General features: G+C 35.2%; 1 protein-coding gene across 1 annotated transcript; it reads right to left on the bottom strand.

The window, feature by feature from the left end:
• Positions 1 to 3,561: 3,561 nt before the first annotated feature.
• Positions 3,562 to 10,527, bottom strand: SPON2 (spondin 2). Its single transcript, XM_065634107.1, has 6 exons — positions 10,158 to 10,527; positions 9,119 to 9,344; positions 8,551 to 8,774; positions 8,094 to 8,285; positions 6,853 to 7,027; positions 3,562 to 4,683 (listed from the first exon to the last, which is right to left on the bottom strand). Exons 1-6 carry the CDS (start codon positions 10,323 to 10,325, stop codon positions 4,505 to 4,507), a joined length of 1,164 nt encoding a protein of 387 aa, XP_065490179.1. The 5' UTR covers positions 10,326 to 10,527; the 3' UTR covers positions 3,562 to 4,504.
• Between the last annotated feature and the right edge of the window lie 773 nt (positions 10,528 to 11,300).

The raw sequence follows: 11,300 nt of genomic DNA, 5'->3' as shown, positions 1-11,300 counted from the left end.
GAAAACACCGTTTCCTTGCTAGAATTTTACCAGCATTTGTTTTTCTTGAAAAGGTGGAAGTTGGATTTTATTTTACGATTTGGTTTTATATAGCCATAAAATGCTCAGCTGCATAAGTTGCATCCTCAACGCTATGCACACACCAAGGGATCATGACTAGCTCTTGTCTCATATTGTCCAACACCTCCTCTGAACTTTTCTTTCAATTACCTCATTAAATGCCCCATTTGCATTTACTGTTTTTTTGTTACACCTGTACTAGTAAATAAAATCATGTTGGTCTTCCTGTTCATTTCTGAGCAGCCCTTCTGAGAATCTGCTTTGGTAGGAGACGCATTCTGCTAGCGCTAGTAGCTGTAGAACTGGCTCCATCATAGCACAAGTACTTGTGTTTTCCTAGAGGCAAGGAAGAATATCTGCAATATCTGCAACCTAAATATCTAAAATTTCAGGAAGGTAACTCTTATTGGATTAATTCACATCTGAAAAAAAACAATACTGATTTATGTTTATTGCCCGTATCTGCGCCTTCTATCTGTGAAGTTATCTCACTAAAAATATGTAACACTGGTACAGGCTGACAACCATCATCAGTTCAGTCCATTTGGCAGCATGAAGTATCTTCACACAAGTTCTAGCACAAGTATTAGTTCACCTCCAGCAAAATGCAACATCCCTATACTGATGAAGAGATTGTCAGACAAGGAGACTTGATTCCTTAAACATTGCTTCTTATTTTTTGACTCCATATGGCTAGGGACAGCGGGATACAAATTGCATCTCATGACCATTGAATCCTTAGGAGTCTCAAGGGTGATATTAGGGCTCCTTTACTACTTCAGCATTTACCCATCAGAAATAAATTTAGATTTTACAGAATCTCATCATATAACTGGACTCTTAACCCTCCACAACAGGGAAATCTTGGCTGACATGCACCCGCATAGATGCTCATGCCTTACTACACCTGCAGGAAACACAGGTTTTGATTGACTACTTGAGGTTTCAAAAATTCCATGTTCCAATGGCAGAACACAAACAAGATGTACAAGAGGATGCCACGTTATCCTTCACCCTGTCCAAACCAGTTGGGATAGACACATTCTCTACATTTGGCTAACAAACACTAACATAGTAGGGCTGCTGGAGTTCAAATAAAGATAATCAGCTTCCTCGTGGTTGGGTTTTCATGCAGCATATTGAGAGCTTTTTTGTCTCAGGTATTCGCAGTACCTGTAAATTATCATGGCCACAACTTCTGTATACTATATCCCATTAAACCGGATTCAGGTGACTTCAGAATTCCTGTATCAAGTGCTAGATTTATTTTCTGAGTACATTAAATATTGTCATGGAGCAGCCTGAGTTACTTTATTTTGTTGAATTATTCATGACAGATCAGATATTCCCAATGTACTTCAGTTTCCTGGGACTGGGAATATAATGAAATGGACTTCTTTGCTTTTAATACCATTGAATACTCTCAGATCTTTTGCTCACACTCCAGAAGGGACAATGCTCATTCAGTGATCAGAAAGGCTGGCATACGCTTTGCCTCCATTCTAGAAGTTTGCAACACATTACTTTCCATGACCATGCTCAATTCAGGCAGTGTGGCTAGGGTATTAGAGCTATTTTTCAATGAATCCAAGACTGTCCCTCTCCAGAATCATCTTTAACAGCAGATTCTGCACCATTTTGACAATTGCCTGCAACATTTCATAGCAGACCTGGCAGATGAGATTGAGTCACTTAAGGCAGGTTCACTTACCTGCTTCCCCTCAGTTGTGGGAAGGCATATTTACTTGGCAAAATAGAACAGGGTCTCAGTTTGTAAGTCTATTTCTCTCTCACATGCACATGCATACCCTGGGCATTCATCCCAGGCATTCTGGAGTATCTGGTAGAACGAAATATCTGCCCTCGCCTTTAGTCCACCTAAGGCTCACACAGCAAACGTTCTGCTGTGGTACCAGGGAGAGCTGTTCAGTTCACAGATCAAATCAGACCTTCCTGTGCCTTGACTTCTCTACAATATTACCCTGTTTTTTCCCTAGTCATGCACCACCAAGGTGCTGTATTGGTTGCCTGCAGAGGAGCCACAGCCTGTAGAAAAGCATAAATATATAGACAGCTTCAGCTGGCACTCCTATCTCCCAGGAGACAATAGGAAGATCTTTCGTTTGCTCACAGCTAACTGTCCTTAAATTTCTTAAGGTACTGAACAAGTTGTTCTCAGTAATGAGGTACCCTATTCCATTATGGGAATTGAATTTGGTGTTCCCGATTTTTGTAGGACCACAGTTCAAGTCTGTGGTGACTCTTGCTGCTACACTTACCTTTAACCATACCTTCCGTTCTGCAAGGATATCTGCCAAGGCACCAAAGCTGATTCTTCCTGCAAAAATTCTTGCTAAAAAAAAAAAATCTTTACAAATCCATTTCAAGTTTACTGACAAAGTGTTTCCTGAGATTAGTTTAACACAGAAATTAATTTACCTATTTCCTTCCCTAAATCTCACATATTTAGGACCACAGCATCTTGGCAGTCAGTCACCTGCAACACTGGATGTAAGGGAAAAGGAAGGAAGAGCTTCTCTGTGTTTCTTCATTGTTCCAAAATTTTTAAGATAAATCCATGTCCCGGACATGTGAAGAAGTAAAATTCTAGTTTTCAGATAACTTCTCTGAAGGTTCCTCCAAGGATACCTTGTGGTTTGTAGGTTTGTTTTCCGTGAGTTTAAACTTGCATCTGATTTCTACCCAAGACCTTTTCTGAGTTTAGTATATGACTTGTTGATCAATCAGTTTGAAATCAGTTCCTGTCCTCAGAGAATATTTAAATATATATTTCAATATATGTTTTCTGAGACAGTGATAATTGCGTAACTATACAGTAAATAAGTTTAACAGAAAACATAGAGTGGGTAAAAATTAATATAAAAAGAAGAAAAAATTGAAAAGGCAGAGAATTTCACTAAACACAAAATGTAAAAATAATACTGTAATAACACTGTTCCCATTATAGACTGGAAACAGAGGAACCTGGAAAAAAAAAAGTATAATAAAAGGAGTAATTAAAACGGGCAACAGTGGGAATCTGCAGAATGCAAGATGTAGATATTCCTAAACTTAGCTCTAACATCTCTGCATTTATCAGCATTTGCAAGACCAGCCTAGCCTAGTGTATAAAGTTTCAAATTTCTTTGAGTCTTTGCAAGATTTGTCTCCTGGAAGAAAATTACCCTTTAAATATTTCAGCCCTATAGAGAATACGGCGTGCCCCTTTAAGTACATAACAAAATTTCTGATATTTGGTACATTCCAAAAGGAACCTACTCAAATCAACCCTCTTGTTCAATATCTGTGCTGCATATTTGTAAAATTGCAGTGTGCTGTAAAACTTTTGTGGACTGACTGTAGACATATTCTATTGAACAGCGTTACTCAAAAATTCTTTTCCTAGTTGGTAGCCACAACTTTTTATAAGCCATGTGTTTCATTCATTTTATAACAGTTATTTGAGCATTAAAACTTGCAGGCAGGACAGTTTCTGGCATATTGTGTTTTGTTACATGTGTGTATACTTCAATTTTAGGTAATATTAAAACATTGCTAAGATTTCTTTATAGAAAGGTGAGGAACAGAAATAGCAACAAACACATTTAAGGAACCACAGACACATTTACTGCATATATATAGACAATGATATAATTTATGTTATGGTCAACAGTGTTAACTTTGAGATATTTGTCACATGAGGGACATACAACCAGTCAGCTTTAAAATCTCAGAAAACACTTTTCATTCAGTTCTGAGGTTTTCTAGTAGTATCCATATTTCTGAATTTTTCTAGTAACTTTGCTGGCTGAGTGTCCTCATGACAGCTATTCTCAGTTTTGAGAAAGAAAAAAAAAAAGGATATTTTCATGTATTCATAAGTCTCAAGACAGGTTTACTCAGTTATACCATTGCCTTAACCACACCACAAACATCTCATCACTCTGATTTATGTAAATAGTTTCTGAAGAAATGCATGTTAAACGTTTAGAAAGACAACAAAAATGCCAATAAATTATAAAAACATAATTTAGAGAAAAACTTAATTTCTAGGTATAAATAGCTGTAGACCAACAAATTACAGTATTTAAGAACGTTATTAGTTTAGATTTTGTCATTGAAAGATTTTTACATGTGTGTATTTCCAAATGTCTTTTCTGCCACTAGAGGGTACTCCAAGAACTTATAGTATATTTATAGCCAGGATTTATTTGGGATTTCTTGGTCTGTGAATGATCAAGTACTGTTGTCATACCAAAATTTAGGAATTTAACCCCCCAAAATCTTTATAGTAAACAACAACTTTCAAAACCAGTCTAATACACCTTTTCAGCAAAATAGTGCAGCATACCCGAATTATAAGGAACATTGACTGACATGTAGTTTAGATTTAATTAAACTTATCCTACTTTTAAATTATCTAAATTATCATATTTTCTTTATTTCAGACACAATTCTCTGGTTCACATCCTGTTTCTTCGTCCAGATTTGGACAAGGCATCCCATTATTGGCAGGCTGAAGAAGTACAAAACGAGTTCTGATCTTGGTCCCTGTTTTTCTGCAAGGACCTCGACAGAGACCCCAGGAAGACCATTGGGAAACCTCACAGTCCAGTGGTGTTTCTGCAATATACACAATAAAAAGGTAACTTTACATAAATTTGTGCTTAAGGCAAATACATAGTTGGCAAAACATTAAGGGATGATGATCAAATACTGTCTTTCTTATCCAAAAATACATGTGATATTAATATAATCCATATGTTGTCTCGTAAATAAAAATGTCTGTTTTCAGCTCCTAAGCTCATCAACACTAGTAGTATTATTATTATTATTACTATTATCGCAGTCTAGCCACTGAGGTATTATATTTTTTAATTGAATATATAGAATTGCTATCAAAAAACCTCTATGCTTAAAATAATTACATTCAAAAGACTGCATTACAAAACATTTACTGTCGATTTTATAACTTATTTGCCTTTGCATGGCTTACTAAAAACACTAGGTCTAAAGCATTTCTCTGGTTTATTTTGGTATATTTACATTTCTTCGCAACTAGATATTGTTCCAGTAGTTGTTCATATTGTATTCCATTTAACTTTTGTTCCAATTCACTTCCGAAGTAGAAAAGTCCAATTTTGTAATCATTAAATCATCTTCCTGTTGTTTAGTATGTACACTACAGTTCCCTTTGTCAACGAAGATGTTTCACCACTAGAAGCTTTTTAATGTTAAGAGTTTTCAATGTAGTTTTAATTTACTGCAAGAAGTCAGAAACTCTGAAGTACTTTCCATAATGTATGCTTCCATTTAAAATATCTTTCATAAAAACATAGGTGACTATTTCTTAGCAGGTTAAATGAAGATATTGCTTGCCACAGGAAATCACATGAAAACTCTGTATTACAGCACTTGTGGGTAAAATAGGTGTCCACAAAACTGGCTTTAAATGCCGTAATAAACGTGTGACCTCAGGTATAAATTTCTGGTATTACAATGGAACTCTCCACTTCTCTTGTGATCACTCGTTCCCATGTTTGTAGAGGGAACGAGGCACAGTTTCATCTGTACTTTTGGTTTTGGAATATGTTTTTAAATAGACTGATTTACTGGTGAATATACAATCAAGTGGGGATATATCATTAAAAACTATTTCTGAAAGACCATACTTTACATGCATTATTTTAAATTTATATGTTAAAGAGGGCCGAATATTCTTTTCCAAAGTTGTGGGAAAGGTCTATGACTGCAAATGAGGTATGTAGCACTCACTTTGAATATTTCTTGTTTACTAATAGAAATACATTCAAAAACTACAAATTGATAGAGAAACACATTTGTTAAAGTATAAATCATGCATTATTCACTGTGTAGGGAATGAGCTTTGTTTTAGTGGCTGTGAGGTGACCTCAGCACAGAGCTAGAGACACGTAATCTTCAGATATTCTGGAGAAGCTCTTGGAACATAGCAGCTCTTCTAGGAATACATTGGGGATTTCATCTACTGCTATCTCTCAGATAGTATTTAGGTAGTGAGTCTTCTTATTTTTAACCCTTCATCTTACATTTTGTAAAAATCCACAAGAAAAGTGTAAAGAGAAAATCTTAGTGGACATTGTCCAAGTGCTGTATTTCCCTTAGAGCAAATATTATGTTAGTTATGTGTTTGTTAATCTGGAGATTTGAAAATTACCCTTAACACTGACTTGAATCAGTAGTTTACATGTCTTCCTACCTAAACAAAGTTATTAGCTAATATTTTTCAGAAAGAGAAATGAGCAAGAACATTATTTTTGTTGTCAGGATGTATGTTTCTATCACAAATATGTCCAAATCAATTGAATAAAACTGATTCTTATTGCACATAACTATCAAATCCTCTGACCCAGAAAGATACAACAATAATAGTTCTTTTGCTCTATCATGTAAAAACTAAAGGATTAATATTAACTTCAAAGTTGCAAAGCATTTGGGAACCCTGATTCTGACCAAGTGTTGTTTATTTCTCATAAAATTCACTGTTCTATCCCGATAATAAGGCTTGAGTAACCCTCACTGTGGATATAACCCAGACCTTTGAACCATCGTTCAAACATGCAATCCCTTCCTCATTCTTCCCGGGATTCTCTTTTATGTCAACTGGCTTGTTTTATTTCCCATGTTTGAGTCTGGAAACTATTCCTATGCAGGCAGGATAATATTCTGCCCAATCACCTGCCAGATTTCAACATATTTTCTTGAGAGAATGGAAATAACAGCATTGAGCATATCAAAGTACTAATCACTTACCTAAGACCGAGTCTATTACTTCATTGCTTTTAGCTGGAAGATTAAAATAAGGTGCAGAAAGACCCAGCTGGTTTTTCCTTAACTTCACCATTTTTACATGAGCAATAGGTGGCAAAATTTTGAGTTTGGGATAATAAAATGAGTTTGCTGGGTGACTTGGAGATGAACAAGTGATCTGTGAAGTAAAAAGGGGAACCTTAAAGAAACCACATGATATTAACAAGAAGATAACCGTAAAATCGTGTTTACACACCATGCTAATACTTTTTTGGCAAGTAAAATGCATACAACTGGTTTATATGAACCTCAGTTCACACAACTACTGCTGGTAATCCCAGAATTTTTAATTTTTGTTCATAATGCTTTAAGACTAGGCACCATAACTTGTGCCAACCTTTGCAGTGGGAGGTACTGAAAACTCAGTAATGTATGGAACAGTTTGATGGGAAGTGGTGAATGTTATTGAAAGGAAGAACACAAGAGTATTAAATAATAACGTTAGGTCTGCTACAGCAGCTGTAATATGTAAAAAGGAGGCCAAATGTACTGTTTCCCAGCTTCTCTGTTCCTTTTCTCATTACTCAATAGCACAGCATTTCGCTCTAGAAAAACTGACCTTAAAGGAAGGATTAACTGAATGCTTGCAGCATTCAAAACATTTGAATCAACATCCTCTGCTCTCCACCACCCTTAATGGACAAGAGCAAGTATGAGGCATATAGAGTAGCAAACAAGCAAAAGAGATTGAAAGTGGGGTCACTGCAGTAGCGATGGAGATCTGTGCTTTCCCTCAGCTTCTTCCCCTGAAATGTCACAGTCTCAGGTTTCAGCAATGCTTTGAACTAAAAACTCCTCCCCACAACAGTATTCACGACTAAGAATTTTCCTGTCTAGATGCATATTTAGGAATGCCAGGACTTTTGTGAATATTTTTATTTTCCTGGTGTTTTAAGAATTGTTAAAATAATACTAAAATAGTCAGCTTTTACAGAAAAATACTTTAAATATAGAGACAAATTTTCATGAACCATTTGCATATATCTGATACATTTGAAAGATACAGAAAAAAATCAAAGCAGTAGGGTCTTCAGCTATGTAATAAATCCATACATAGACATTATCAGCACTCTAAAATACTGAAATAAGTTTCACAAGAGTCTGTCCTGTAGTCGTAGGGCCTTTTTAAATGGAGGACTCAAAACATACAGGTATGAAGTACTAAACTATGTACATACACCTACCTCTGTAACTGTGTCCTGTGGAATAGTGGCAAAGTTTGGGGAGGAAAATGTGAAACCACTATCAGTTCCAGCATCATATGGAAATAGATCTACTGACACTTCTTCCATCCAGTGGTCTCCTTCACAGAGATTTAGGCTGTCAATACCCACAAACCAGTCAGGGCTTGGAACAATTCGTACAACAAATGAGACCTAATGAAACGAAATCCATCAGGATTGTGTCACTTATTAGGGAATGCTCCAGTCCTGCTTATGGTCATTTTAACTTAAAATTTTTGAAAGAAATGTCATTATGCTCTTCTACTTTATAGAAGCTGCAAAGTGCTCCCTGTAATGTGCCATGCTTTTTAGTAACTCTTTGCTTTATATTGTTTCTAAAAGTGAGAACTCAAATATTTAATTTTGTGCGCTAGTGACATAAAATAAACTTTGAAAATGAATATGTGCATTTACTTACTAAGGGATGTCTTGGATGCACTTCTAATTCAGTGGACGTTTGTCCTGTACCACTGGAAATGGCAGGAGCAGAGAAGATTCCATGTACACTCTGAATTTTCTCTCCAGCTTCTTCTATTTCTTTCATTAATAGCCATGCTTCACCCTTTTCAGCAAAATCCCGTACACCATTGCTGGCATATTCATTTTTTTTCCACATGCTGTAGTCAGAACTATGAGTAACACCTATTTGAGTGAATACATGGCATGACATAAAAGTCTGGTTTAGATTGTCTTTATTTCTTCAATTTCTCGTTTTTATTTCTGAGGTTAAAAAATGTGTATAAAAATGAGTGAACACTGAAACATTTGGCTTATCACTGTTTATTTCAGCTGCAGCCAATTGAAAACAGAATCCAATCGAAAACAGTTGGAGACTTTTGAAAGCATTGTGGATACTCCAATTTCTGCATTTCACCCGTAATAACTTTGGCTATTTTTTTCCCTTTTCATTAGTTATCTTAAAATTGACTATTAAGAAGGAAAAAACCCACAACAATATCACAGATTTATCTGTTCTTAAAACTTACCTAACATTGATGACCACTGTGCTGGGGGCCTATATAGTGGATACTGCTTAGGGAAAGCAGTCTGACTCCATTTCCCCGTGAATATAATGCTGTACTTGGCAAGTTCCTCTGCTGCGCAAATAGAATCATCACCCACAGGCAAGCTGCTGGCATAACCCAGGATTGTTACAAGTAACGTCCAGATAACTTTACAGGAGCGGTAGACAAACATCAGGTTTTCCATTCCCTTCCACACAAAAAGAAAAAAAAAAGAAAAAAAAAGAAAAAAAGTTAGACATATTAGTCACTTTAAACTCAAAATTGAATAAGAGTTACATAATGTTACCTACTGTAAGTTATAACCAAAAAGAAAGCATATATCTGAAACATTAAAAATTATTATGCTTCTAAAAACATTATTATAATGCTTTCAGGTTTGATGTCTCCATGCTATATACTACAAATCTGTAACTCTACCTGGGCCAAGTGTTTCTAATGAATATAAAAATATCTTAACCCTGTCCATAGTACTACCTCTGAGAAAAATCTGTTTCTGATTTTCTTTTGAAATCTTATTAGAGTCACATCTTGAATTAATTAGAGTAGCAACTGTTTCTGTGGAAAAGATTAGTGTTATATTTTTTCTTCTAAAGATTAAATTGCAGGTTACGTTGCCAAAAGAAATGATTTATTTTAATTTTGTATTCTACAAAGGCTGTTTTATGGCATAACATTTAAAGTCAAATACATTTCATATTTATATAAATTACTTTGCTGTCATAACTTGTGCATTAAAAAATAGATTGTAATTACTTCAGATTGTTTAAGCTACATAGTTGTTAAAGAACAATATTTTTTTTTAAATTGCTGTCATAGGTTGTACAAATTTTGCTTTTAAATTAATATGGTAATTGCATCAGACTGTTGAACTCCAGCAATTGTTTAAAATAACAGCCTTAAAAACTTATTTTTAAATGCTTTTGTCCTTTGAGAAAACTATAAAAATATAACTCAAACTCTAATAATATATTAATTTGTAAAAAGAGCTGTGAATACTCACTAAATATTTCCTCTGGAGCACTGGTAGGGGGAGAGCACCTGCTTTTGCTGGCAGCTGAGTTGGTCTGCAAGAGAAGACAGTAGGAGTCTTGCTATTTATGCCTGAAGAGGGTCCCTTTGGTCCAACAATTATTGTAATCTTTAGACTTTCCAGGTTTGCAAAAAGCATGCCATCTTCTCCTTTGCAATCTTTTTGGAAGGACTACCAGAGGTTTCCTGTCTGTCAACTGGTTCAGGTTCCTATCAGAAGACTGTGATGCCGAATAGAAGAAATGCTTTAAAAAAAATACCTTGGATTCTTAGCAACAGTTCGAGTTTTCTGGTGCCTTTACAGTTCTCTGCTCTTATTAATGCCTCCAAGCTATACAAATGAACCAATTCCAGCACTGAAATAGTTCTGGTGAATACGCTTTAAATGAGAAGCATGTTTTCTTGTAAGTTTTATTGTCTGACAGATGCTCCTTCCAAACATTTACAGAGAGCTTGCTCACTCTCACACACCATATGTATGTGTTCAAATAAAAGGGGTGAGGCAGCTAAAAAAGTCAAGAGGAAAAAAAAGTTACATTTCATAATTGCACATACTCACACAGACTGCATCTCCTGCAAATGTGAATTAAAGTAGTACAGTGTATATTTTTGTGTTCTACGGTACCATATGCTGGATGATGAAAGGGCTCTGTAACATTGTGGTTTCTTTGGAAAGAGTGGTTTTGGGAAGCTCTGAGATTTTTCTTAGCTGTCTTCAGAGTAAAAACCCCAAATAAAAATGTTATTATTACAGTTAAATCATACATCCTCTGAAGTGCAGTACATATACTTACATCATTAATATTTTAAAAATTGTATATGAAATATTATGCATAATACGGTAACCTAATTAATAAATAATGTTTCGTATTTATTTTCAATTATTTCCCCACCACCTTTTAAATAAGGTTGATCAGCAAAGGAAATCAAGTTGAAAAGTTTAGAGAACTGTGAAGAAAGTCTTTCATACAGGCTTCTTTTGAAATTGTGAGTAATGTCACTTAATTACTTCCACAGATCCACAGATCTCTAATATAATGGTACAGCATATGAAAAAAAAAAAAAAAACACCACAAAACAAAACAAAAACCATGTTATTTTTCAGATTAAACTC

Source organism: Caloenas nicobarica, chromosome 4 (assembly GCF_036013445.1).
Source record: "Caloenas nicobarica isolate bCalNic1 chromosome 4, bCalNic1.hap1, whole genome shotgun sequence".
Classification (NCBI taxonomy): Eukaryota; Metazoa; Chordata; class Aves; order Columbiformes; family Columbidae; genus Caloenas; species Caloenas nicobarica.
This window is presented reverse-complemented; position numbering and strand designations above follow the sequence as displayed.